Source organism: Mya arenaria, chromosome 13 (assembly GCF_026914265.1).
Source record: "Mya arenaria isolate MELC-2E11 chromosome 13, ASM2691426v1".
Taxonomy (NCBI): Eukaryota; Metazoa; Mollusca; class Bivalvia; order Myida; family Myidae; genus Mya; species Mya arenaria.
The window spans coordinates 2,278,785-2,306,133 of record NC_069134.1 but is presented as its reverse complement, the minus strand read 5'-3'; the positions used below and the strand labels follow the sequence as shown (position 1 = coordinate 2,306,133).

Genomic DNA, 27,349 nt, shown 5'->3' with positions numbered 1-27,349 from the left:
TTATATTTTCATTTCAAAATATTGCCTTAGAGAGATGAAGTATTGGAATTACATATGGACCTCTGGGCATTCGGAAGGCGACCGAGCGGCGAGGGAAGCGGAAGTTGGAGGGAAGTGTAGATAAATGGTAGCAAATCGGCGCGGGTGAGATGGGGTCCGGCATCGACACGATTGGCAGATAAAGCAAGCAAAGGATTAAGGACACTGAACAGCATTTTCAAACTTAATCTTTGGTAATCTAGTAGCATCTATAGAATCGTGTTTTTAAATATCCGTGGTGGTTTCATCTAACGTAAGTTTCGTATAGAAACATAGTAAGTGTTGCTTGTTAATTTATATGATGTTTGTTGCAATGTTTGTTGAATAAATTAAACCCCATTATGTCATACAAGAAAAAATTATCTTGAGATCACATTTTTTTATAATTTAGGAGCATTAAATTCCCTGGCGTCATCTCTCTGGCACCTATTCGGGAGAAATGGACTGGGTGGGAACAGAGAGACCAATTAAAACAGCCGTCGAGTGGAAAAAAGAAATCAACAAATTTGAAATGTAATCGTTAAAATTAAGTTTATTGGGAATTCCCTGAAAACACCCCGTAACCTACATGTGCAGACTGAATAAACCAATAACAAAATCGTGGAAAACGTTTTATTTAATTTCCATTTATTCTTAATTATCGGGTAACATGACACTTCCTTAATGGCGCGTCGATAAAGAGAACATCGCATAATTTAATAAACAGCTTTGTACGTTTAAGTGAGTCGGTTATTAATACACCATTTCGAGAAGCAAATCGCATATATCAGTATTTCGGTTCAACTCGGGTTACATGTACGGGAAAAAGCTGGACGCAGATTCGATGGCGTATCATCGCGCGCACGACACGCTGGGCGCTCTAATCACGGACGTCATGGTGGGCCGCATCTCGCTCAAACATGACTAGGAGCGCGCAGACGCCGACCTCCTTGCAACCGTTAACGTGGCCACAACAGCTACGTCCGGTCCCACTCGGATTCCCCGGCCGGTGGCGCTGTGGCACATCGGAAGGGTACCGCCGATACGGCCGTCATCGGTGAGCCTGAAGGGCGAGGCACCATCCAAGTACACAATCAGGTTTAGTCATCACAGGGACGTGCTGATAAAGGAGTGCCATCACCACCGGACCTTCTCCGGGCTTACAGCAGTCACAAACACAAAAACCGCCATGAGCACCATCACCACCAGACCTTCTCCGGGCTTACAGCAGCCACAAACACAAAAACCGGCCATAAGCAGCATCACCACCGGACCTTCTCCGGGCTTACAGCAGCCACAAACACAAAATCCGGCCATGAGCAGCATCACCAACGAACCCTCTCCGGGCTTACAGCATCCACAAACACAAAATCCGGCTATGAGCATCTTCACCACCTGACCTTCTCCGGGCTTACAGCATCCACAAACACAAAAACCGGCCATGAGCACCATCACCACCTCTTCTTCTCTGGGCTTGCACCAGCCACAAACACAGACACCTCCTAGGAGCACCAGCACAACCTCACCTTCTCTGGGCTTGCACCAGCCACAAACACAGACAACTCCTAGGAGCACCAGCACAACCTCACCCTCTCTGGGCTTGCACCAGCCACAAACACAGGCACCTCCTAGGAGCACCAGCACAACCTCACCTTCTCTGGGCTTGCACCAGCCACAAACACAGGCACCTCCTAGGAGCACCAGCACAACCTCACCTTCTCTGGGCTTGCACCAGCCACAAACACAGACACCTCCTAGGAGCACCAGCACAACCTCACCTTCTCTGGGCTTGCACCAGCCACAAACACAGACACCTCCTAGGAGCACCAGCACAACCTCACCTTCTCTGGGCTTGCACCAGCCACAAACACAGACACCTCCTAGGAGCACCAGCACAACCTCACCTTCTCTGGGCTTGCACCAGCCACAGACACAGACACCTCCTAGGAGCACCAGCACAACCTCACCTTCTCTGGGCTTGCACCAGCCACAAACACAGACACCTCCTAGGAGCACCAGCACAACCTCACCTTCTCTGGGCTTGCACCAGCCACAAACACAGACACCTCCTAGGAGCACCAGCACAACCTCACCTTCTCTGGGCTTGCACCAGCCACAAACACAGACACCTCCTAGGAGCACCAGCACAACCTCACCTTCTCTGGGCTTGCACCAGCCACAAACACAGACACCTCCTAGGAGCACCAGCACAACCTCACCTTCTCTGGGCTTGCACCAGCCACAAACACAAGCACCTGGCAGGAGAACGGGTCTGATCATGTCAATTTTCATGAAGATACATACAACTAGATACATGGACATTGTATTTAGAACTTGTTTTTACTTGTGATGTTTTTAATCATGATTTAAAATATAGACAAGCAATAACAATATTGCGCCATCTTGATATGCGTTCATTGCATCAATGAACTGATATCATATTTCATACCCCATAGAGAGAGAACAGTGTCAATAGCGGTTTTTGAAAGTGTATAGATTCACTTATAATGACACCTAATCTAATGTCCTTTTTATGGTTCAAGGGTAAATTTTGTTTTAAAATTTACAATGGAAAAGTTTTGCACGAAATGATAACATGGTTTGACTGGCATTTGGTTACTGAGCTGTTAACATACCACATTAAAATAAAAATAAAAACAAATAATATCATGAACACTTAAATGAAAAACACAGATGGTGAATCAAGTATTTTAATTTGAGTCTCAAATAAAATACATGTATATCTGTGAAATACATGTATATCTGTGAAATACATGTATATCTGTGATTTATCTTTGAATAGAGAGCTTGCACCACTAGCCTTAGAAACTAAGCCAAAACAGATGAAAGCAAGCCTGTGAGAGAGTATAAAGGGTTATGAAAGAGGCAATTAACATCATCTTTGCTAAATGACAATACTACAACACATTGCTATTTTTCAGTAAATAGGATTGTGTTTTGGATGCGTTATTTGACACAAGTCAAAAGTAGTTTTCACATTTTTACAGAAATATAACACACCACTGAGGATCATATGACATTATAAGGACCGGCCAGTCAGCCTCCAAAGGTGTATAATGAACCGAGGCGTTAGCCAAGGTCCATTCAACTTTGGGGGCTGTCTGGCCGGTCCTTATAATGCCATATAGCCCGAAGTGTTGTGTTATTTTTCTTATACTGTACCGAACACTTTATATATCCCTTTAATATTTTTAAAGGGCTTTTGATGTGTTTCATTGAACAAAGCTATGTGTTTATTTCCTAATTGTTATCGCCAGTGTGAAAATCCCAACTAGCAATCACACGTTTTATTACGTCAGCAGTCCATATAATATGACATCAGCGGTCCATATTATATTTTTAGAAGAATATGATATGGACTGCTGCGTATAAAAACTTGATTTTTATTATAATACAGTGATATAAGGAATGATCAACTTTATATACACAAAGAAGGGACCAATTTATGTAAGGTATAATATTATGAAATACAGGCTCGAGATAAACACCCAATAGTGTCTATTATAACAAAAAACACATAAAGAGATAACCCATTAGAAATGGTCAACACAAATAAAATCATAATTATCAATTTTAATACCTATCTACCTGATTAGAATAAAAATACCATACCTAAGTCATCTAAATAGGTTATTATAGATGGGATGAGAACATTGAATGTAATCAATATAGCACATTACATCATAAACATAACATTAACATTTCACCCAGTAGTGATAACATGCACCATGCTTGTACACTTCAGTCTATTCACTCTTGGACACTCATAATTAATTGGTAAAACAAGCACTGGTAGTCTGACTATAACAAGAAAATAAGCAACCATTCTGACTATTCATTTCACTAAGAAAGAAGAAAGCATGAACCATTTAGAACTGAAGTAGTTAATAATGGGCAATATCCACTATTCATGTAACTTTTCAAGTGTTTGTACCTTTCAATACATTCTTTCCATAGTAACATGTATCTACTTACATCAAGTTTGCCACTCCTGAGAAGAGAAGTAAGCAAGTAGAAAATAAATAATCACATCTAGATCAGAGGCAATTTATTGTATATTCTGTCCAAAGAATCACATCATAAAAGAAATGAAAGTTCTGTTAGCACTATATATACATGTAGTTCTTCTAAAGAATTACTAGTTTGTTGAGAAAAGTTATTTATCACTAGGTTGTTGAGAAGCGTTATTTCATCACTAGGCTGTTGAGAAGCGTTATTTCATCACTAGGCTGTTGAGAAGTATTATTTCATCACTAGGCTGTTGAGAAGTGTTATTTCATCACTAGGCTGTTGAGAAGTATTATTTCATCACTAGGTTGTTAAGAAGCATTATTTCATCACTAGGTTGTTGAGAAGCGTTATTTCATCAATAGGTTGCTAAAGAGCGTTATTTCATCACTAGGTTGTTGACAACGTTTTTTCATCACTAGGTTGTTGAGAAGCGTTATTTCATCAATAGGTTGTTGAGAAGCGTTATTTCATCACTAGGCTGTTAAGAAGCATTATTTCATCACTAGGCTGTTAAGAAGCATTATTTCATCACTAGGTTTCTGAGAAGTGTAATTTTATCATTAGATTGTTGAAAAGCATTATTTCATCACAAGGTTGTTGAGAAGCGTTATTTCATGGTGGACAACATCTCCATGGCAACAGCCAGTGTCTCTATCTCCTGTGATAACTCTGATTGCTGCAAATGAAACAAAAACAATACATGTATCTGTACCAGGCTATATTTTGGGGATTTATGACAACAGAAACAAACCTATTTTTTTAATGTTGTGCTTCTGGAGCCTGTTTTAATAACGATTTTAGTACCGTAAATGACTGGGTATTAGACGCCCTTTTTTTCCTCAGATTTCGATGCAAAAAAATGCCTGCGTATAATAACCCGTAACAATTTTTCAAAGTTTTTTTCTGAGGTCGATTTTTAAGCTGAGAGTTTGTTTACATTTATGTAGAAAGGGAAGTTACTCGCGTCATATTGATCGATTATATACGGGTTAAAACGGCAAGTTAAAGATCGGTATACGGTATATCGTAAGACGTTTATAATTTTAACAAAAATATTTTTGGATTAAATGTTTTTCGATTAAAGTTATTCAATTTAATTTTGAATAATAAATTGAATTGAACAATAATTAAACTTGCATATAAGAAAGCAAAGTTGGGCACTGTCAAAATATTTTTTGTCAGTTGTACGATAAGGTGTGAAAAACTCGACTGCCTTTAACCTGTTAACATACCAATACTACAAACTGTTGCGATAATGGTCTTGTTTATTCGCACTTTGTCACGTTCTTTATTCTTTTCTGTAGGTGTTGACATTTTGAGAACAAACTCGTACAATATAAGGTCTTTGCAAAACTTAACTTATCATTCTTGACGTATTTTGTTTACGATATACTGTCAGAAAGAATCTTACAAATTGTCATAAAAGGTACTTTTTAGTGCCATCCAACAACAAATTGTCACACTAGGTACTTTTTAGTGCCATCATGGGGAAAGTGCGTACATCGTACACAGCACGAGAAAAGCTAGCTGTTATCAGCTATGCTGAAGAGCACGGCAATCGTGCAGCGGGTCGCCAGTACACGATGAATGAGGTCAACGTACGCAAGTGGCGAAAACAGAAGCACGAATTAATGGCCATGACGAAAACGAGAAAAGCCAACCGGGGCATGGGGGCGCTCTATCCCGCTATTGAGACGGCTATTCTACAATACGTCAAAGAGCGAAGAGAGGGGGGTGTTGCCGTATCAACGATTGATATCCATCTCGAGGCTATGAAGTTGGCGAAGACACATCAAGTGAGAGTGACGACGATGACGAGGAATTTGAGGGCTTTGAGGAAAGCGATTTAAGGATTAGTGAATGACAATTTGTGTGTTTCTTTGTGCAATATGTGCTGATTGAATGTATTTATTTTAAATAATCTGTTATGTTTTATATCACATGAAACGAATAAAAATGAAACCAATTTTGCTTTGTGTTATCATTGTATGGTTTTAAAGATAACCATCGCCATTTTCACGAAAAAAAATTTTTTTGTCACTGTCAACAAACATGGTGGCCGAAAATGCCAGACAATTTGACATTTTTTCTATGCGTCTTTTAACCCAAAACATAAATTAAAAGTTTTTTTCCCCGATTTAGCACATATTTTTTTCCCTGCGTCTAATACCCCCTATCGTCTTATAACCAGTCATTTACGGTAATCAAGCGAAATTATTGTAGTGTCATATTTTTGTTATTTTTGAATATATTTTAAGTAGCTTTTGTGTTGAAAAATCCCCATACAAAGCAATATCAATAAATATGTTTCCTTCTATGACGTTCTATAGATTTAAGATTTTTGAAGTTATAACTAAAATCATTCACTGAAACAGCTCCAAGGCAGTTGAGAAATAGCAGAAGGTAACATGTAAGCACAAATTCTGATACTGCTGATTATTATTGATATGTAAAGGATGATCCTAATTCCAATATGAAGCAGATAAACCAGATTATTTCATAATTATATAACAATGCTTTCCAAGGTAGAAAAGAAACAAGTTAAACCTTGCTAGTGTTCTGTTCCTGGACATCCGCAGGCACTTTAGTGGTGTAGTCGTCCTTCTTCATGGCATCCTCAATCTTCTTCAGTTGCCCCTGGAGACGTTCCTTCTTCCCAGTCAACTTGACAACTTCCTTGTCTATGTCAATGAAGTCCTGCAGAAAGCAACATTTGTAATTTAAACATGACTTGACTTTCTGTCCAATAATGCATCGCAATACACAAGGATAACTCTACATCTTTCGAAGTCATTTAGATCATATTTTTGTCAATATATTTAAATCATAATAAAGTATTTGGGGAAATATGTCTTCTCCTAAGTTTTACTATAGGTTCATTCATCTACACTCTTAAATTTGAATGCATAGAGTGTAACAAAGTAAATGAAACAATGTACATGTAATTTGTCATTGACACACAAACGAAGTACCTTTATCATAAAGTGTGTTTCACACTTGGCAGAGACTGTCTGTACGGCACATCCTTTAGGTGGGGCTTCATCCACCATGACCTTGACTTCGCCCGCCAAGGTCGTCACCTGGATGAGGTCGGTGTGGGTCCGTAGGAGGGTGGCGGTCTCCTCGTCTGAACATCGCACATATACTGCAGGAAAATATCAGGAAAAGTTACCCCAGACACTATATAGACTTATTTCACTATTCACAGTGGAGGCATTTATTGGTAATCTAAGGGAAGTAAATCTTGTAGAATAAATTTATATTATTGAGGGAGGCAAATATTGTCTTCTCCAAGATGTTTTAGTGAAAAGTCAAATGATCAATTCTTGTATGCTTGACTTGGCAATCACAATGTAACATAGTCACAATGTAATATTTGGGGGAACATACATCTCTTCCAATAATAGATTCCTGTATGCTTGACTTGTTGGCAACCACAATATGACAGAGTAACAGTGTAATATTTGGGGGAACATACATCTCTTCCAATAATAAGATTCCTGTATGATTGACTTGTTGGCAACCACAATATGACAGAGTAACAGTTTATTATTTGGGGGAACATACATCTCTTCCAATAATAAGATTCCTGTATGATTGACTTGTTGGCAACCACAATATGACAGAGTAACAGTTTAATATTTGGGGGAACATACATCTCTTCCAATAATAGAATCCTGTATGCTTGACTTGTTGGCAACCAAATGTGACAGAGTCACAGTTTAATATTTGGGGAAATATACATTTCTTCCTTCCCACAGCTTTCTGTATGATTGACTTGTTGGCAACCAAATGTGACAGAGTCACAGTTTAATATTTGGGGAAATATACATTTCTTCCTTCCCACAGCGTTCTGTATGCTTGACTTGTTGGCAACCAAATGTGAGAGAGTCAAAGTTTAATATTTGGGGGACATACATTTCTTCCTTCCCACAATGTTCTGTATGCTTGACTTGTTGGCAACCAAATGTGAGAGAGTCAAAGTTTAATATTTGGGGGACATACATTTCTTCCTTCCCACAATGTTCTGTATGCTTGACTTGTTGGCAACCAAATGTGAGAGAGTCAAAGTTTAATATTTGGGGGACATACATTTCTTCCTTCCCACAATGTTCTGTATGCTTGACTTGTTGGCAACTAAATGTGAGAGAGTCAAAGTTTAATATGTGGGGGAATATACATTTCTTCCTTCCCACAATATTCTGTATGATTGACTTGTTGGCAACCAAATTTGAGAGAGTCAAAGTTTAATATTTGGGGGACATACATTTCTTCCTTCCCACAATGTTCTGTATGCTTGACTTCTTGGCAACCAAATGTGAGAGAGTCAAAGTTTAATATTTGGGGGACATACATTTCTTCCTTCCCACAATGTTCTGTATGATTGACTTGTTGGCAACCAAATGTGAGAGAGTCAAAGTTTAATATTTGGGGGACATACATTTCTTCCTTCCCACAATGTTCTGTATGATTGACTTGTTGGAAACTTCCTGGTGTTTTGTTGTGATAAAAGTGAGTTGTTCATTAAAAGATAGAACTACAAAAGTGTGCTTAACATGAATGTTAATACCCCTGAGACAACTTCAGTGCATACAGTACAATTTGCCTCAATGCACTTATTTGCTCTATGGCATTCTATATCATTTTATGTACACAAAGATCAGGCACGTAGCTGTCTGTACGCAAAAATGCAGTTGCGTAATGATATTTTGACAGGTCGAGGTTTTTGTCATACCAAAAACCTTGAATTTGAAATAAAAACTAAAGGGATGAAGGGGTTAATAAACCCCAAGGCATCGATCAGCGTAATCCCAAATTGGCCCTAGCTACGCGCCTAGAGACCTACCTATAACAACAAAATGTTTGATAAAATATGGACAACTTATAAATTTTCGAAAGCCCACACTAAAAAAACAAACTCAAATGTACAGATACTTTTGAACAGCGCCTGTAGGAATTCTTTTTTTTTCTCAGTCAAAAAAGGGGAGTAACAACAATTTTTAAAGCCAGAAGTATGGCCTTGCTATACATGTGTATTTTGTCTCCGATAATGTGTGTACCAAGTCTCATTTGAAAATCTTATTCTGAACATCTGTGAACTCACATTCAGGTTTCTGTTTGTTGGTGATGTTATAGTCACCGCGTACAGAGCGTACAGACTTGACGATCTTCACAATGAAGTCCACCTCCTCCTCCAGCTTGATGTTTCTCCACGGGAACTGGAAACACGGAGTAAAAATTAGGTTGTAGAAAGATTGATTGTAGGTTCCATTCAATTCAGCAATGTTATTTTTTGGTGACGGAAAATGCAGACAATGGTTTTCACAGAAATTCCATAAAATTATGAAATTTTCAATAATCAAAAGAAGAAAAAAGAATTTCAACCCCAAATTATAACAAATTCTTACATCTTGGGGAACTGGGTATGGTGTGACACATATGCTGGGTGGGACCGAGTCTGATCTCCTTGGTAACCGCTGGTAGAGTTCTTCCGTGACGAAGGGCATGAACGGGTGGAGAAGACGCAGTCCCACATCCAGACACGTGTACAACACATCCTGGCACACAACCTTCGCTTCCGCGTCTGAACCATAGATGATTGGCTTGATGTTTTCCTGTACAAGGGAAACAATTGTAAAGTCTTAATTCAATTTCATCAGGAGGAATCTTTATGAAAAAGAAATCGTAAGCAAACATTTTGGTCAACTGTGTGCAATGGAAGGCCACAAATTTGCAATGGCTTGCATAAAATATTATAAAAGGAAATGTTTATGAGTGTAGGGAAGATAAGTGTACACTTTAAATGCCCAAAGAATCTTGATCATCTCATTGTTTTTTTGTATTCCCACAAACTCAAGATTGCTGTAACTCATTTCATACCTGTTGTAATCTCATTAAGAATGAAACTGCCCAAACTGTTTAAAAGCACATAAAAAACTGCAACAAATACTAGGTACGATTAGAAAACTCACCAGATACCAGTCACAAAGCTCGTACAGCCAGAAGTTGTAGATTGCGGAGGTTGCCAGCTGGAAGTCATATTTCTCAAACCCTGTCTTACATGTATCCACGGCATATGAAAGTCGACTAAGAATCCACAACTCCATCTCATTTTCAGAATCTGACAGCTGTGAACAATAGAAACACAATGCAATGACATGAAACTGATAATGCCACAATGGGTACAACTTCGAAATATTTCCACTAGAATTGTTAACCAACCAACTTACAATATAACAGCACATGGTACGAGATACAATCAGAGAATTAGAAGAGTAAATATAATTTTATATAAACATAGATAGATATTTCAAACTAATAGAAATACAAAAAAAAGTGTTGTTTTATCCTCTGATGTAAGGGCTATTCCAGTAAAACATATGTCCCACCCCAGGAAGGCACTTTCAAAATGGACCATCCCCCTTCAGAAGTTTATTTGATGAGAAAAGAACCCCCTTTAGAATATTTTTTGAGCAAATTCGGACCCCCTTGAGAAGTTTATTTTTTTATACGTCTATATGCAAAGATTATTTGCAATTACTCTTTTGTAACTCTTTGATCAGGTGAGCTATATAGGACCTTATAGCTCACCCTAGTTTCTAAGCCAATCATCACCCAGAGATTTTCAAATCTTTGCTCGAATAGGTTTCATATAAGATCACATTTGCATCCAATAAGTTAATTATTATAACTAGGTCAACAGACATGGCGCGCGCCAAATGAACTTCGAGCAGCCAATGGGCACGCTGTATACGGCCTTGTTCGATGATTGGCTTAGAAACTAGGGTGAACTATAAGTCGGTTACAGCTCATGTAATGGAAAATAACAAAACTTATTACTGGGCTTCGCTTGTAATAAATTTTGTTATTTTCCATTAATAAATTTGGTTATTTTCCATTATATGGACTATAACCTACACACCACGGTTCTCTTGTTTCTTCATATGTTGCTATAAGTGCATATTAAGCCACATGAGGCTGAAACTTTCACCCATGTAATTATATACAACCTTAAAATAACTTGTGGTCGAAATGTTAAGGGGACGAAACATTCGGATTTATAACATTTACGCAATACGTACAAATTATGATTTCTAATAAAATTCTAGACAACTGTTGTCAATTTCAGGGGTCGACACTAACCATTTTTCCAAGGGATCCCGAAGGGACACCAACATTTGAAATCAGGTGTCCCTTCCTGAAATTAGGAGTCCCTTCCACTTTTTACATTTTTTCATTGTTGAGCCTGTTTTAATATTAAATTCAACATCCTTTTACTTTTCAATTTGTAATGCAAGTATTTATAAACCACCATAATTCTTATACATGTTTTCAGCAGAATGTAATGACAGGTTAGTAGCACTGAATGGCAGTGAGGTATATTTTGGTCTCTAAGTTGGTAGATTGGGTTCAAAAGCGGGAGAATGTCTAAGTCCCTTTTGTTTTCAGTCAAAAACAGAGATGGATACAATGTAAACAAAAACTTGATGTTGTTACTATTTTTAGATTTTTGGAAAATACGCATAAAATACATCATGGTTCAGGGTCTTGTCAAATGTCGGTGCTTTTCATTAAGAAACTGTAGGAATATTACATCTGGCTTGTGAAAACTCCAATCAATATTTAGTAGAGCTGTTGATAAATCAATCCGACTGCCCAACAGTCGTAGTGCATACTGGAAGAGCAGACGACCAAAAATTGTGTATACATGTTAATTTTCGCGCCAAAAAGTCATAAATTTATTGAATTAATGAATAAAACCCTGCAAATTTTATTTCTATTATTTTTTATCAAGGCATAAAATATATGTCTTTAAAATTAACAAAGAATATTGATAAGTTGAATGCCAATTAACAAAGAATGCTGAATGTAGGATGCAGTTCTTTTGTGTCGTAAATGTTACTGTAAATACTCAAAGGTCGCATCATATTATATAAAAAGTATCATCAGAGTTGGCATCTTTTTGGGCGGTTCTGACACATAAGCAAAACAATTCCACATAAGTATTTTACCGATAATAAATCTCTGTCAGCTCTGACCTTGTTTAAAATGTAAACAACAAAACGGAAGCGTTAACCTGCATGCGCCTGTGAAATGACCTGTTTATTTATAGATTCATGACGTAACTATAGTCAAATAGTTAGCTATACTTTCGCTTTGATGAGTCCGATAATGATAATTAATAATATTGTTTTGACATGTGCTGTCAAGAAATTTAGGGAGCCCGAATTTAGGTAATAAATTAATTAAATGCTACTTATTTATTGATATTTAGCGTTTATCAGTCAGAAATTAAAAGTGTCCCGACGGAATACCGGACTTCGAAGTTCAGGTGTCCCTCCTGAAAAAACTGGTGTCCTCGGGATCCCGGGACCCCGTTAGTGTCGAACACTGCAATTTGGTATACTTACCACGAAACGTATCCACACATGCGGCGCAACTATTGGTTTCTAGCCAATTTTGTAGGTTGGTCTTCGACCACGACTTTACAAATTCTGGCGCCTCCGCCATCTTGTTGTCAAGGGACGCAACTTCTTCTGATTTCCGGTACCGCGGAACCGACTCGTAATATCGCGAAAAATTGTATCCAAACCAATTCTGTACACGACGTTCGGTAAAATATGTTATATGGATAAAAAAAACCCGGTATTTCACCATCGGGCAGTGAATATAAATGAGCAGATACGGTCAGAAGCAAAAAAGAAAATGACGCCCACCTATAGAAGCGAAATTGGACTTATCACCACCCCCTACAGTAGCAAATTAAGAAAAAGACCTACCCCCTACAGAATTTCTTTATTTTGCCGTCCTGGGGTGGGACATATGTTTAACTGGAATAGCCCTAAGCGTATCAACAAAATGTAAAGATATAAAAGTTAGGAAACATACAAAATTGTTTGTATGTTTTTTTAACATATTTTTCAAACTAGCGGAAGAAGTACGTGAATAACTGTTGGAAGACTTCTGTATACCTGAGATGTAGGTTTGGGTTTGAAGTTTTCTCCCAGAGCTATGAGGGCAAATCTGGTGGCATTCCAGAGTTTATTGCAGAAAAACCTATATCCTTGTACACGTAGCACGTCCAGGTTGATGTCCCGACCTGTAAATCACATTAACACTTTTATACTACTACGTTGTAAGGGGTTTGTGTGCCAACAAATACTTGGAAGATACCCGATGTTTTTATGTGTAAATCCTACCGTAAAATTTCTCGTAGCCATATATTCTGGTGAATGGAAATTTCAATGTCTATTGTATTACATAAGTGTTCACTTCGAAATGACAATGTACAACAAAACAGTAAAATATAAGGTAAAGAATTTTAAACAAATCAACCTCATTACCTTGTGAAGTGTAGGCAATGAGAGCAAATCTGAGGGCATCTGTCCCACATTCTGGTATGCCATTTGGGTAGTCTTGTTTCTAAACAGATGATAAGTGTATTTTGTCAATCAAACTTAAAGATTCTTTTAAAATTGTAAAAATATGGTATCAGAGAGTACATAAGCTACAGAGATATTTTATTCATGGTTTAATGATAAATATTACTCTTGCAAAAAGCATGACCTAACAGAAGTGAACTGTTGACAATGTTCCACTACAGAACAGACTGATAGAGTCAGAAACATGCTGTTACCTGTCCCTCTTTTGCCTTCTTTAATTCTTTATCTTCCAAGTTGCCATCCTTAAGACGATTGTGTAGCTCCTGAAAGTAAATGAGATGAAATTACTGAATTTATTTCTTTTTAAAAAATCTTGTCAGATGTTATTTAATGAAGACTTAATCTGTCAGATAATACGAATCAACATCATCTCCATGCTAATGGTAATAACATTCTATTTTTATTTCTTACATATTTCAATGGTTTTCAAAACTGTGGGGTTTTATCAGCAGTCAATTGTATCATTGTAATTGTGTGAATGGTGATAACCACTAACCTCCAGTGAGATTCCGTTGATGACATCTAGAGGGTCTATGACGTTACCTAGTGACTTGCTCATCTTCCGACCATGGGCATCACGAATCATGGCATGCAGGAACACCTGTCAGAAGGGTGCAATGATAAAATGATTATAAGGTGTATTTCATGAAGTGTTATGAACATAAGAATTACCTAATATCTGAATGCAATAAAGTATATCTTTATCATTCAAGAGCAACCCTTTTTTAATAAATCACAGACTTGTGATCAAAACTTTAATTTCTGAAATTTGATACATCTTAGAGCCCTTTTGGGAGAGACATTTCATAATGCCTTAACTGTTTCTGATGGAAGATTAGGCATTTCTATAACGTTGTAATGACCCACAAACAAGCTAATTCTCTGAGAGCCCCATTAACCATAATGTTAAATATTGATGCCTTGTGACCCTTTATTAAGTGGTTTATCATTTGCAAGAATTTCCTAACTGATTACTAACTTGTAAAATAAATGACCAAAAGCGCAGTTGGCAGCCACTTTATATTCAGCAAAAGCATCCATATAAAGCTTAGCTCCCCCCAGCCACTTTATGTATGGCTGCCACTTTATAGTCGGCTGCCACTTTACAGTTGGCAGCCACTTTAAAGATGACTACCACTTATTAGTTGGCAGCCAGTTTACAGTTGGCAGCCACTATATATTCAGCAAAAGCATCCAGATAAAGCTTAACTCCCCCCTTCCGCAGCCACTTTATGTATGGCTGCCACTTGACAGTTGGCAGCCACTTGACAGTTGGCAGCCACTTAACAGTTGGCAGCCAGTTTATAGTTGGCAGCCAGTTTATATTCAGAAAAAGCATCCATATAAAGCTTAGCCCCTGTCCGCAGCCACTTTATAATTGGCTGCCACTTTATAGTTGGCAGCCACTTTACAGTTGGCAGCCACTTTACAGTTGGCGGCCACTTAACAGTTGGCAGCCAGTTTATAGTTGGCAGCCACTTTATATTCAGCAAAAGCATCCATATAAAGCTTAGCACCTGTCCGCAGCCACTTAATTGGCTGCCACTTTATAGTTGGCTGCCACTTTATAGTTGGCAGCCACTGAACAGTTGGCAGCCACTTTACAGTTGGCGGCCACTTAACAGTTGGCAGCCAGTTTACAGTTGGCAGCCACTTTATATTCAGCAAAAGCATCCATATAAAGCTTAGCCCCTGTCCGCAGCCACTTTATAGTTGGCTGCCACTTTATAGATGGCAGCCACTAAACAGTTGGCAGCCACTTTACAGTTGAGCCAGTTTACAGTTGGCAGCCACTTTATATTCAGCAAAAGCATCCATATAAAGCTTAGCCCCTGTCCGCAGCCACTTTATAGTTGGCTGCCACTTTATAGTTGGCTGCCACTTTATAGTTGGCAGCCACTGAACAGTTGGCAGCCACTTTACAGTTGGCGGCCACTTTATAGTTGGCAGCCACTAAACAGTTGGCAGCCACTTTACAGTTGAGCCAGTTTACAGTTGGCAGCCACTTTATATTCAGCAAAAGCATCCATATAAAGCTTAGCCCCTGTCCGCAGCCACTTTATAGTTGGCTGCCACTTTATAGTTGGCAGCCACTAAACAGTTGGCAGCCACTTTACAGTTGGCGGCCACTTAACAGTTGGCAGCCAGTTTACAGTTGGCAGCCACTTTATATTCAGCAAAAGCATCCATATAAAGCTTAGCCCCTGTCCGCAGCCACTTTATAGTTGGCTGCCACTTTATAGTTGGCTGCCACTTTATAGTTGGCAGCCACTGAACAGTTGGCAGCCACTTTACAGTTGGCGGCCACTTAACAGTTGGCAGCCAGTTTACAGTTGGCAGCCACTTTATATTCAGCAAAAGCATCCATATAAAGCTTAGCTCCTGTCCGCTGCCACTTTATAGTTGGCTGCCACTTTATAGTTGGCTGCCACTTTATAGTTGGCAGCCACTTTACAGTTGGCAGCCACTTTACAGTTGGCGGCCACTTAACAGTTGGCAGCCAGTTTACAGTTGGCAGCCACTTTATATTCAGCAAAAGCATCCATATAAAGCTTAGCCCCTGTCCGCAGCCACTTTATATTTGGATGCCACTTTATAGTTGGCTGCCACTTTATAGTTGGAAGCCCCTGAACAGTTGGCAGCCACTATACAGTTGGAGGCCACTTAACAGTTGGCAGCATATTTTTTTTTATTTGAACTGATGTACGATTCTTAATGACTTATTCTATAAATCTTTGAAGGAAAAAAGCAAATTATTGGTTTTAAAACACTTTACATTTTGGTTTTCAGTACTTATCATGAGAGAAAAAAATGGGGTCACAAGGCATCCGAAATTCACAGATTTGTGGGTCAGATTCCTTAAACATATCCTGACAAGAATGTTAACAAAGCTAGTGTACCTCTGTGAAGGGCAGTTCCCCCATGAGGGCTGTTCCAAACATGACCATGCGGGCTACCCAGAAGAACAGGATGTCATGGCCGGTCTCCAGCAGCGTGCCGGGGTAAAACTTCTTTAGATCAGGTGTCTTGAGTTATACAAGGGGTGTTGTAAAAGAGAGAGAACAAGAACATCTATTTACTTACAAATTTGTTTCAACAAATACCTATTTCATGTTAATTTTGTATTTACATGATAGCTAACAAATATATGTATGATACTTAAAACATGTAACATTTTCTGGTTATGCACTGCAAAAGCATACTACACTGAAAGGAATGTTTGTTTTTCACTTAATACGTCAGGAAGATTTCTCATCTGTATAATCACCTTTTCTGGCCAGCCAAATATTGAGAAGGGGAAGAGGGCTGAGGAGAACCAGGTATCCAATACATCAGGATCTGAAAGAACAACATTACAAACGTACTATACATGTATTGTGTGTCAAATTAAATAGATACATGTGAAAATGTAATGGTATGTCTATGAGTTTGTACTGAAATAGCTGGATTAATGCTAAGAATTAGTCTATTTTACATTCTGATACAAAAACCTGAATGCTAAAGCATCCTGCTTAGCTAGCGTTTACTCACTAATGAAAACTGCCAACAAGAAAGCTTACTAACCTTGTTCCAGCTTGACTTTCTCCGGAGCAACCTTGAACTTCTCTGCAGCCTTCTTACGTGCCTCCTCAATGTCACGCCCCGTGATCCAGTATTCCCCGTCCGTATCCCGGCCTGGTGGGACTGATGGGTCATCGATGACAGCAAAGAATGCAGGGATACGGTGACCCCACCACAGCTGACGTGATATACACCAGTCCCTGCAGGGAAAAGCGTAATAATCATATCATGCAGTCATCCCAAAGGTCTTGTATCAACTAAAGCATTATTAAAGCAAAACTAGAGCTGTCACAGGAGTGACGAATACCCCCAAATGCCGCCTGGACACAGGAATGGCAAACCATTCCTTTGAAAAGAGGCCATAACTCCAAGGTTACTGCACACTGCATCTTCTTTTATCATGCATGTATTGTTTTATTTAAATCTGTTGAGTAATTTAGAAGTTACACTGCTGACAAGAAAAACTAGCCTTTCATGAGTTATCGTCCGGAAACCATTTTTCTATTTTTAGTAACAGTGACCTTGACCTTGGCCACACCAGCCCCAATATCGAACTTGACCTGTATCTTCTGATGTTACACCTGTGTACCAAAAATTGTTCAAATCTGTCTAGCCTTTCATGAGTTATCGTCCGGAAACCGTTTTTCTATTTTTAGTAACAGTGACCTTGACCCCACCAGCCCCAATATCGAACTTGACCTGTATCTTCGGATGTTACACCTGTGTACCAAAAATTGTTCAAATCTGTCAAGCCTTTCATGAGTTATCGTCCGGAAACCATTTTTCTATTTTTAGTAACAATGACCTTGACCATAGCCCCACCAGCCCCAATATCGAACTTGACCTGTATCTTCTGATGTTACACCTGTGTACCAAAAATTGTTCAAATCTGTCAAGCCTTTCATGATTTATCGTCCGGAAACCGTTTTTCTATTTTTAGTAACAGTGATCTTGACCTTGGCCCCACCAGCCCCAATATCGAACTTGACCTGTATCTTCTGATGTTACACCTGTGTACCAAAAATTGTTCAAATCTGTCAAGCCTTTCATGAATTATCGTCCGGACACCGTTTTTCTATTTTTAGTAACAGTGACCTTGACCTTGGCCCCACCAGCCCCAATATCGAACTTGACCTGTATCTTCTGATGTTACACCTGTGTACCAAAAATTGTTCAAATCTGTCTAGCCTTTCATGAGTTATCGTCCGGAAACCATGAAAACCGACAGACCGACCGACAGACAGAACGACCGACTGACAAGCTTACCGTAAATGACTGGTTATAAGACGATAGGGGGTATTAGACGCAGGGAAAAAAATATGTGCTAAATCGGGGAAAAAAACTTTTAATTTATGTTTTGGGTTAAAAGACGCATAGAAAAAATGTCAAATTGTCTGGCATTTTCGGCCACCATGTTTGTTGACAGTGACAAAATTTTTTTTTTTCGTGAAAATGGCGATGGTTATCTTTAAAACCATACAATGATAACACAAAGCAAAATTGGTTTCATTTTTATTCGTTTCATGTGATATAAAACATAACAGATTATTTAAAATAAACACATTCAATCAGCACATATTGCACAAAGAAACACACAAATTGTCATTCACTAATCCTTAAATCGCTTTCCTCAAAGCCCTCAAATTCCTCGTCATCGTCGTCACTCTCGAAGAAACGCTCCATTTCATCTTCCGTCATGTCTTTGGTCGTCTTGTCCGTGTAGTAACCGCCATTAATTCGTGCTTCTGTTTTCGCCACTTGCGTACGTTGACCTCATTCATCGTGTACTGGCGACCCGCTGCACGATTGCCGTGCTCTTCAGCATAGCTGATAACAGCTAGCTTTTCTCGTGCTGTGTACGATGTACGCACTTTCCCCATGATGGCACTAAAAAGTACCTAGTGTGACAATTTGTTGTTGGATGGCACTATAAAGTACCTTTTATGACAATTTGTAAGATTCTTTCTGACAGTATATCGTAAACAAAATACGTCAAGAATGATAAGTTAAGTTTTGCAAAGACCTTATATTGTACGAGTTTGTTCTCAAAATGTCAACACCTACAGAAAAGAATAAAGAACGTGACAAAGTGCGAATAAACAAGACCATTATCGCAACAGTTTGTAGTATTGGTATGTTAACAGGTTAAAGGCAGTCGAGTTTTTCACACCTTATCGTACAACTGACAAAAAATATTTTGACAGTGCCCAACTTTGCTTTCTTATATGCAAGTTTAATTATTGTTCAATTCAATTTATTATTCAAAATTAAATTGAATAACTTTAATCGAAAAACATTTAATCCAAAAATATTTTTGTTAAAATTATAAACGTCTTACGATATACCGTATACCGATCTTTAACTTGCCGTTTTAACCCGTATATAATCGATCAATATGACGCGAGTAACTTCCCTTTCTACATAAATGTAAACAAACTCTCAGCTTAAAAATCGACCTCAGAAAAAAACTTTGAAAAATTGTTACGGGTTATTATACGCAGGCATTTTTTTGCATCGAAATCTGAGGAAAAAAAGGGCGTCTAATACCCAGTCATTTACGGTACTCCTATATACCCCCTCAAACTTCGTTTGTGGGGGTATAATTATTTAATTTTAATATCAAAATGTTAATGGTACTATTTTTTATTGCAGCATGCCTTAGATCAAGAACTTTGGAGCTGTTTTAGTGTTCAAGAACTGAACTGATTAAATTCAGGTTTAACGATCAATCTCTGACATTGTAAGTTGCCGTTCCTGGATTATATATTAGATTCTCACCTTGAGTTTTCCAGCCAGTTAAACCAGGTCTTCTTATGAGAGTCAGGGACAATCTTCAGCTTCTCTTCCCTTACAACCTGTGGATAACAGTGTTTACATGACCTTTTTAAATGCAAATACAAAAGACATTGGGCAGATTCTTCAAAACATTAAGTTAACAGGGTACTTAACAGCATCATTGTTAAGTTTTAAACCTGAACTATTTAATCATGTGCTCATATATTTAAACATAAACAAGTACAGCTGAAATAGTTATTTTGAATTTTGTTAAAAATACAGCATTTCAAGCGTATCCATTAAACTTCTAGAGCAGTAACAATTTGACAGTTGACAAAGTTATGAGCAATCGGCCAAATGTTTGCCTAAAGGCCGGGGTGCATGACCCCAAATATCCTACCGAACAGTCATTAAGCCTATATGGCAGAGGAGGCGTGGTTAATCGGGTTTATGTGGCCTGCCCAGGTCAGCAGTTTTTAATTGTAAACATTCACATGGCTTGTGGTGTTATGTGGTTCTGATAGTCGTACAGAAGAATTTGTCCATTGGTTTCTCATTTGAGAATAGATAAATAAATTTCATATACCACGAAAAATACTTCCACGAATAATTGTGTTATAATAAGCCATTTGATAGTATGTATGAGCCGAGGTAACGGATGCTTCCCGGCATATGTCCATTAAAACCTTATACTACCATATTAAACCTGTTGTAAACAGGAATCGGTAGTGAAATTTAGTTAGCTGTTAGAGGGGTCATGAACTTTCAAGATCTGTCAATGAATATTGCTGGGGTATTTGAATTTGTTTGACAGTTGTAAAAAAGATGTTTGAAAGTTGTATTAACTATTTATAACTGTTTCAAACACTTGAAAATCACAAGATATGTTTATAATACATTAAATAAACCATGTGATAAGTTTAAGCCATCTATTTTTGTTAATTATTTGTATATTTGAAAAATATTCTGACAGTCTGTACTAGCAGACAGCTCTATGAGGTCAAGTGATATGGCCATTTTTCTGACTGTTACGGTAGACTTTTATACCATTACCCCGGCCGGTAATCCAAAGAAACATACTATGTGATCTTGGTTCTACAGCAACAATTGTGATGGGTATTGAAGCAGACGGAATAAAGACTTTCCTCATTAAATTCTTGACTATAGAATAACATAGATTAATGTAATGATCAAGGCTTCTAAAAGTTTGGAACCTCTATCAGTCTAGATGCCCATCAAAAAAAATAATTTGGCGTGGCAAACATCAATCAAGACTGGCAAATTGTTGAATTTTAGAATTCCTGGTCTGTTCTATCTTACCTTGCAAGCGTTGTCAGCCATTTCCTTCATGTCGACATACCACTGGGGCTTCAACAACGGCTCTATCACATCCTTACTGCGACTGGAAATTACAAACAACAGGAATCAAGACTTGCATTTGTTAAATGAGAAGGTCTTAAGCATCTAGTGTTTTCTGAATACAAATGTACATGTATGACAGAGAACAGAATACCAGGAATATAAAATAATTATTGTAATACTTCTGTATATAATATTTTCCAGATTTATTTACACTTGTTGGAAAATATTTTAAAGAGCTAAAGAACACAACAAGTCAATATAACTATATATTCAACAAATTAGCAACTAGCAGGATTTACTGAAAATCTATTTAATAAAACTGATTATAATAAAGAAATAATAACTAGAGCTGTCACAGGAGTGACAAATACCCCCAAATGCCGCCTGGACACAGGAATGGCAAACCATTCCTTTGAAAAGAGGCCATAACTCCAAGGTTACTGCACACTGCATCTTCTTTTATCATGCATGTATTGTTTTATTTAAATCTGTTGAGTAATTTAGAAGTTACACTGCTGACAAGAAAAACTAGCCTTTCATGAGTTATCGTCCGGAAACCGTTTTTCTACTTTTAGTAACAGTGACCTTGACCTTGGTCCCACCAGCCCCAATATCGAACTTGACCTGTATCTTCTGATGTTACACCTGTGTACCAAAAATTGTTCAAATCTGTCTAGCCTTTCATGAGTTATCGTCCGGAAACCGTTTTTCTATTTTTAGTAACAGTGACCTTGACCTTGGCCCCACCAGCCCCAATATCGAACTTGACCAGTATCTTCTGATGTTACACCTGTGTACCAAAAATTGTTCAAAGCTGTCTAGCCTTTCATGAGTTATCGTCCGGAAAACGTTTTTCTATTTTTAGTAACAGTGACCTTGACCATGGCCCCACCAGCCATAATATCGAACTTGACCTGTATCTTCTGATGTTACACCTGTGTACAAAAAATTGTTCAAATCTGTCTAGCCTTTCATGAGTTATTGTCTGGAAACCGTTTTTCTATTTTTAGTAACAGTGACCTTGACCTTGGCCCCACCAGCCCCAATATCGAACTTGACCTGTATCTTCGGATGTTACACCTGTGTACCAAAAATTGTTCAAATCTGTCGAGCCTTTCATGAGTTATCGTCCGGAAACCGTTCTTCTATTTTTAGTAACAATGACCTTGACCTTGGCCCCACCAGCCCCAATATCGAACTTGACCTGTATCTTCTGATGTTACATCTGTGTACTAAAAATTGTTCAAATCTGTCTAGCCTTTCATGAGTTATCGTCCGGAAACCGTTTTTCTATTTTTAGTAACAGTGACCTTGACCTTGGCCCCACCAGCCCCAATATCGAACTTGACCTGTATCTTCTGATGTTACACCTGTGTACCAAAAATTGTTCAAACCTGTAAAGCCTTTCATGAGTTATCGTCCGGAAACCGTTTTTCTATTTTTAGTAACAGTGACCTTGACCTTGGCCCCACCAGCCCCAATATCGAACTTGACCTGTATCTTCTGATGTTACACCTGTGTACCAAAAATTGTTCAAATCTGTCTAGCCTTTCATGAGTTATCGTCCGGAAACCATGAAAACCGACAGACCGACAGACAGACGGACCGACAGACAAGCTCAATCCTATATACCCCCTCAAACTTCGTTTGTTGGGGTATAATAATATCGAAAAAACATATTGGAGAAGGAGAAAGAAGGGAAATATTAGCAAAACCCAAATCTTTTGGCCGTCTGTATAAAGGGATGGACAGCATCAAACAACACCATATGTATAAAGGGATGGACAGCATCAAACAACACCATATGTATAAAGGGATGGACAGCATCAAACAACACCTTATGTATAAAGGGATGGACAGCATCAAACAACACCATATGTATAAAGGGATGGACAGCATCAAACAACACCATATGTATAAAGGGATGGACAGCATCAAACAACACCATATGTATAAAGGGATGGACAGCATCAAACAACACCTTATGTATAAAGGGATGGACAGAATCAAACAACACCATATGTATAAAGGGATGGACAGCATCAAACAACACCATATGTATAAAGGGATGGACAGCATCAAACAACACCATATGTATAAAGGGATGGACAGCATCAAACAACATCATATGTATAAAGGGATGGACAGCATCAAACAACACCATATGTATAAAGGGATGGACAGAATCAAACAACATCATATGGATAAAGGGATGGACAGCATCAAACAACACCATATGTATAAAGGGATGGACAGAATCAAACAAAACCATATGTATAAAGGGATGGACAGCATCAAACAACACCATATGTATAAAGGGATGGACAGCATCAAACAACACCATATGTATAAAGGGATGGACAGCATCAAACAACACCATCTGTATAAAGGGATGGACAGCATCAAACAACACCATCTGTATAAAGGGATGGACAGCATCAAACAACATCATATGTATAAAGGGATGGACAGCATCAAACAACATCATCTGTATAAAGGGATGGACAGCATCAAACAACACCATATGTATAAAGGGATGGACAGCATCAAACAACACCATATGTATAAAGGCATGGACAGCATCAAACAACATCATATGTATAAAGGGATGGACAGCATCAAACAACACCATATGTATAAAGGGATGGACAGAATCAAACAACACCTTATGTATAAAGGGATGGACAGAATCAAACAACAGCATATGTATAAAGGGATGGACAGCATCAAACAACACCATATGTATAACGGGATGGACAGCATCAAACAACACCATATGTATAAAGGGATGGACAGAACCAAACAACACCATATTTATAAAGGGATGGACAGAACCAAACAACACCATATGTATAAAGGGATGGACAGCATCAAACAACACCATATGTATAAAGGGATGGACAGCATCAAACAACACCATATGTATAAAGGGATGGACAGCATCAAACAACACCTTATGTATAAAGGGATGGACAGAATCAAACAACACCATATGTATAAAGGGATGGACAGCATCAAACAACACCTTGTTTGCTGTTCAGTCAGGTTGCCTATATTTACACTAAGAAGTTGATACCACAACAGTATTTCCAACCTGCAGATAGGGACAACCATAGGGTTATTCTCCTTCCCCCGATCCAGCCCCTTGTCCTTCAAAGCCTTCAGGACCGCCTTCCGGGCATCAAAACGCTTCATACCCTGGTGAAAAATGAGGAATTGATCTAAGCTTTGTTATGGACTAGTATACATGTAAGGTGAACATTTTTTTTGTAATATATTTAATGAACTGTTTCTTCGACTAATGCAATTAATCAATTCTTGTTGATGACTGCAGATTACACTAGATTGCTGTTTTGAAAAACGCTTGCCTCCACCATTGTGTGGGTGTTGCTGCAAAATAATCAATGATGGAAATGATTTTTGTATTTTTGTGCTGAAGACAAACCAACAATGACTATAGTTTGACCTATTCACATATTCAATAGTGAACATGACCTTGACCATTGACCTCCTGGTATCAAAATCAATAGGGGTCATTTAATAGTCATGACCAACTTGCATACCAGGTATAATTTTTTTAGGTGTATTAAAGTGTTCTTTAGTTATTGAGCAAAAACCATTTGTCAACAAATTGTTTTTCACCTGAGTATCACCCATCAATGGGGGAGATATAATATCTTTCTTAAATGTACTTATCAGAAAGTTAAAAGTATTTGTGTCAGACTTCAAACCCACATTTTACAAGTAACCTTTTGTTAAAAATAATGAGAACCAGAAGTGGCTAGGTTTCCAACTCACACACTTAAAAATGTACGAATATTTTTGCCTACTAGGGTAATCCTAGCTTATCTAAACAATGTTCTTACAGCAAACTCGCCGCAGTCGCTGGTGATAAATCCCTTATCATCGATGATGGTGAGGAAGGGCAGACTGTGGCGAACCCCAACCTCGTAGTCATTGTGGTCGTGCGCAGGTGTGATCTTTACCGCACCTAGAACCGTCATGTTTGATTTGTGTAAAGGGTAGCATGAAATACTTGTCTAAAGAGTTGGATTATCAGAACTATTATAACATTTAGGGATGTGATTGACCTGATAGCTGAAGAACTGAAACTGTTTTGGTGTTGAGTTTTGGCAGCGCTTTATGGGGGGTCAAAGGGATTGCGACACCCTGCCGCAGGAGTAAAGTGGCTTTTTAAAATCTTTTGACTCAACTTTGAAGCAAACTGGAGTGTCGAAGCAAACTGGAGTGTCAATGACAAAAACAAATAAAGGAACAAACAAAAGTAACCAGTTTACTTATTTTAATTAGTTAAAAAAGACAAAAACAATTATTTGTTTGGTCCCTGGAGCCATTTGATTCGTAGAAATCTGCATAGAAATCACATCCCTAAATTTTGATAAAAACAGTGTACTCAATATCAAACAGCAGGATTAACTAGGATGACATGGACCATGTTTGGCCTTGGTCCTCTTGTCCTAAAAGAGAATCTTGCTTAAACATCAGGCTACTGACTTGTCCCTGTAATTTCATTGTTTTATTGTAAACATTTCTTGTTTATATCAAAAGTGTAAATTATCAAAACCTTTAGATGTACATACCCGTTCCAAAGGTCATGTCCACAAACTCATCACAGACAATGGGCATTCTCCGGTCAATAAGGGGATGTTTCACAAACTTCCCATGGAATTGTTTGTATCTTTCATCATTAGGGTGGACAGCTACAGCTGTGTCTCCGAGCATGGTCTCAATACGTGTAGTGGCTACAATGATCTCATCTTCTACAATTAAAGAGAAATTATTGTTAGACGTTATAGCTACAAATCATCCATTATAAGAGACTACAGCAATATGTATCATAGTATGCATCAGTCATTGTTAGAGACTATAGCTTTATGTATTATATTCCACATCAGCAATTGTTAGAGACTACAGCTTTATGTGTCATGGAATGCATCAGTCATTGTTAGAGACTATAGCTTTATGTATCATTGTACGCATCAGCCATTGTTAGAGACTATAGCTTTATGTATCATAGTACGTATCAGTCGTTGTTAGAGACTATAGCTTTATGTATCACTGTACGCATCAGCCATTATTAGAGACTATAGCTTTATGTATCATTATACGCATCAGCCATTATTAGAGACTATAGCTTTATGTATCATTATACGCATCAGCCATTGTTAGAGACTGTAGCTTTATGTATCATTATACGCATCAGCCATTGTTAGAGACTATAGCTTTATGTATCACTGTACGCATCAGCCATTGTTAGAGACTATAGCTTTATGTATCATTATACGCATCAGTCATTGTTAGAGACTATAGCTCTATGTATCACTGTACGCATCAGCCATTGTTAGAGACTATAGCTTTATGTATCGTTATACGCATCAGCCATTGTTAGAGACTATAGCTTTATGTATCATTATACGCATCAGTCATTGTTAGAGACTGTAGCTTTATGTATCATTGTATGCATCAGCCATTGTTAGAGACTATAGCTTTATGTATCATTGTACGCATCAGCCATTGTTAGAGACTATAGCTTTATGTATCATTGAATGCATCAGCCATTGTTAGAGACTATAGCTTTATGTATCATTGAATGCATCAGACATTGTTAGAGACTATAGCTTTATGTATCATTGTAAGCATCAGCCATTGTTGGAGACTATAGCTTTATGTATCATTATACGCATCAGTCATTGTTAGAGACTATAGCTTTATGTATCATTGTACGCTTCAGCCATTGTTAGAGACTATAGCTTTATGTATCATTGTACGCATAAGCCATTGTTAGAGACTATAGCTTTATGTATCGTTGTACACATCAGCCATTGTTAGAGACTATAGCTTTAAGTACCATTGTACGCATCAGCCATTGTTAGAGACTATATCAATATGTTTCTTCTTACACATCAGCCATTGTAAGAAACTATATCAATACATATCATAGTACACATTGAGCAATTGTAAGAGACTATACCTTTATGTTTCATGATACACATCAGCCATTGTTAGATACTATATCAATATTTTTTACAATACACATCAGCCATTGTTAGAGACTATATCAATTAGTGTTTGAAAATCGGAGTCCATTTGCTATTGATAATCAAATCGAATGAGACCAGACAGTTTGATCTACTATC

The 27,349-nt window shown here is 38.1% G+C and overlaps 1 protein-coding gene across 1 annotated transcript in view; it reads right to left on the bottom strand.

Moving 5' to 3' along the window:
• Nucleotides 1-4,072: 4,072 nt before the first annotated feature.
• The window catches only part of LOC128214110 (valine--tRNA ligase-like), a 31,273-nt gene continuing 7,996 nt past the window's right edge, over nucleotides 4,073-27,349 (bottom strand). The window contains exons 8-25 of the mRNA XM_052920379.1: nucleotides 25,793-25,972; nucleotides 25,058-25,182; nucleotides 24,286-24,389; nucleotides 21,150-21,231; nucleotides 19,833-19,909; nucleotides 17,058-17,254; nucleotides 16,762-16,832; nucleotides 16,394-16,519; nucleotides 13,990-14,094; nucleotides 13,688-13,756; nucleotides 13,395-13,473; nucleotides 13,023-13,150; nucleotides 10,023-10,178; nucleotides 9,459-9,665; nucleotides 9,155-9,269; nucleotides 7,023-7,195; nucleotides 6,598-6,747; nucleotides 4,073-4,726 (exon numbers count right to left, since the gene is read on the bottom strand). Coding sequence (XP_052776339.1) covers nucleotides 4,658-4,726; nucleotides 6,598-6,747; nucleotides 7,023-7,195; nucleotides 9,155-9,269; nucleotides 9,459-9,665; nucleotides 10,023-10,178; nucleotides 13,023-13,150; nucleotides 13,395-13,473; nucleotides 13,688-13,756; nucleotides 13,990-14,094; nucleotides 16,394-16,519; nucleotides 16,762-16,832; nucleotides 17,058-17,254; nucleotides 19,833-19,909; nucleotides 21,150-21,231; nucleotides 24,286-24,389; nucleotides 25,058-25,182; nucleotides 25,793-25,972 — 2,213 coding nt within the window. The 3' untranslated portion in view covers nucleotides 4,073-4,657. The remainder of the gene's footprint in view (nucleotides 4,727-6,597; nucleotides 6,748-7,022; nucleotides 7,196-9,154; nucleotides 9,270-9,458; nucleotides 9,666-10,022; nucleotides 10,179-13,022; nucleotides 13,151-13,394; nucleotides 13,474-13,687; nucleotides 13,757-13,989; nucleotides 14,095-16,393; nucleotides 16,520-16,761; nucleotides 16,833-17,057; nucleotides 17,255-19,832; nucleotides 19,910-21,149; nucleotides 21,232-24,285; nucleotides 24,390-25,057; nucleotides 25,183-25,792; nucleotides 25,973-27,349) is intronic.